The following is a 920-nucleotide window of genomic DNA, read 5'->3' as shown; positions in this document are numbered from 1 at the left end:
GCATCCCCAAATATGCCCCGGCTCGATATTGGAACATCAGATGGGACAAAATCTTCCACCGGATGTCCCGAAAACCAAATTTGGGGTTGGGACATCCACTTTGTCCCGAAAATTGCACACTATTGGGATTTCCCATTTTTTGTCCCAACAAATATATGTTGTCTTCGCCGGCTTGCACAACCAGCTACCGTGCTCACGACGGTAGACTTCGATGACAAATCCAAAAGTGTCTTCATTATCATTCAGGTTATGTGCCCATCAACCAGCGAATCACTTCGCTGTAATCCAGGCATCACAGTCAATACACTTACTGTGTACCGAGGGAGGTTCGGTAAGTCCTAGCCTGGGCCTAAATAGGATCCACCGAGGGACTAATTAGTTGCTCCCTCGGCGAGTCTAAAAATAGAACCCGACTGAACTCACTGTCAACTGCACACACACTTGCACGGGTAGTTGAACCGAGGCACGGCCGAGAACACTTCCCCCCTACAACGGGTGGCCAAACGCACGCTCCATGTCGTCAAGCATTTCGCCCACACCGTAATCGTCCAGGCGGCTCATAGCCCAGCGCCGAAAGAGTACTGGAACGTCTTCGTAGATGGACAGAGCCGGCTCCCAAGATGACTCAAGATCATCGAGACCGAGCCACTTGACCTTCACTTGCCAGGCACCATCACTCATACGGAGGTCTTGAAGAGCTTCAACGTAGAAACCTTCATCACCGAATGCAATTTGCGCCTTCAGGTCTTCATCGATGTCTCGACCGCCTTCGCAGTAAAGCCGGAGGCGGCTGGTATGGTGCAAAGACGTTTCGCCTGGTGGCACCAGCTGTTGCACTTCCAAAAGATGGTCCGAGACCACCTTCACGACACGGCATGGTCCTTTCCAACGCAAGGATAACTTGCCCGGATGCTGAAGCG

The 920-nt window shown here is 52.0% G+C and overlaps 1 protein-coding gene across 1 annotated transcript; it reads right to left on the bottom strand.

Annotated features, from left to right (window-relative positions):
* Positions 1-486: 486 nt before the first annotated feature.
* On the bottom strand, positions 487-877 carry H257_11140 (hypothetical protein; the record flags this gene model as incomplete). The annotated part of the gene is made up of 2 exons (XM_009837978.1): positions 487-815; positions 871-877. 2 exons carry the CDS (start codon positions 875-877, stop codon positions 487-489), a joined length of 336 nt encoding a protein of 111 aa, XP_009836280.1.
* Between the last annotated feature and the right edge of the window lie 43 nt (positions 878-920).

This window comes from Aphanomyces astaci (genome assembly GCF_000520075.1).
Source record: "Aphanomyces astaci strain APO3 unplaced genomic scaffold supercont1.32, whole genome shotgun sequence".
Classification (NCBI taxonomy): domain Eukaryota; phylum Oomycota; class Saprolegniomycetes; order Saprolegniales; family Verrucalvaceae; genus Aphanomyces; species Aphanomyces astaci.
The sequence above is the reverse complement of the archived record's forward strand: the minus strand, read 5'-3'. Positions and strand labels throughout refer to the sequence as shown.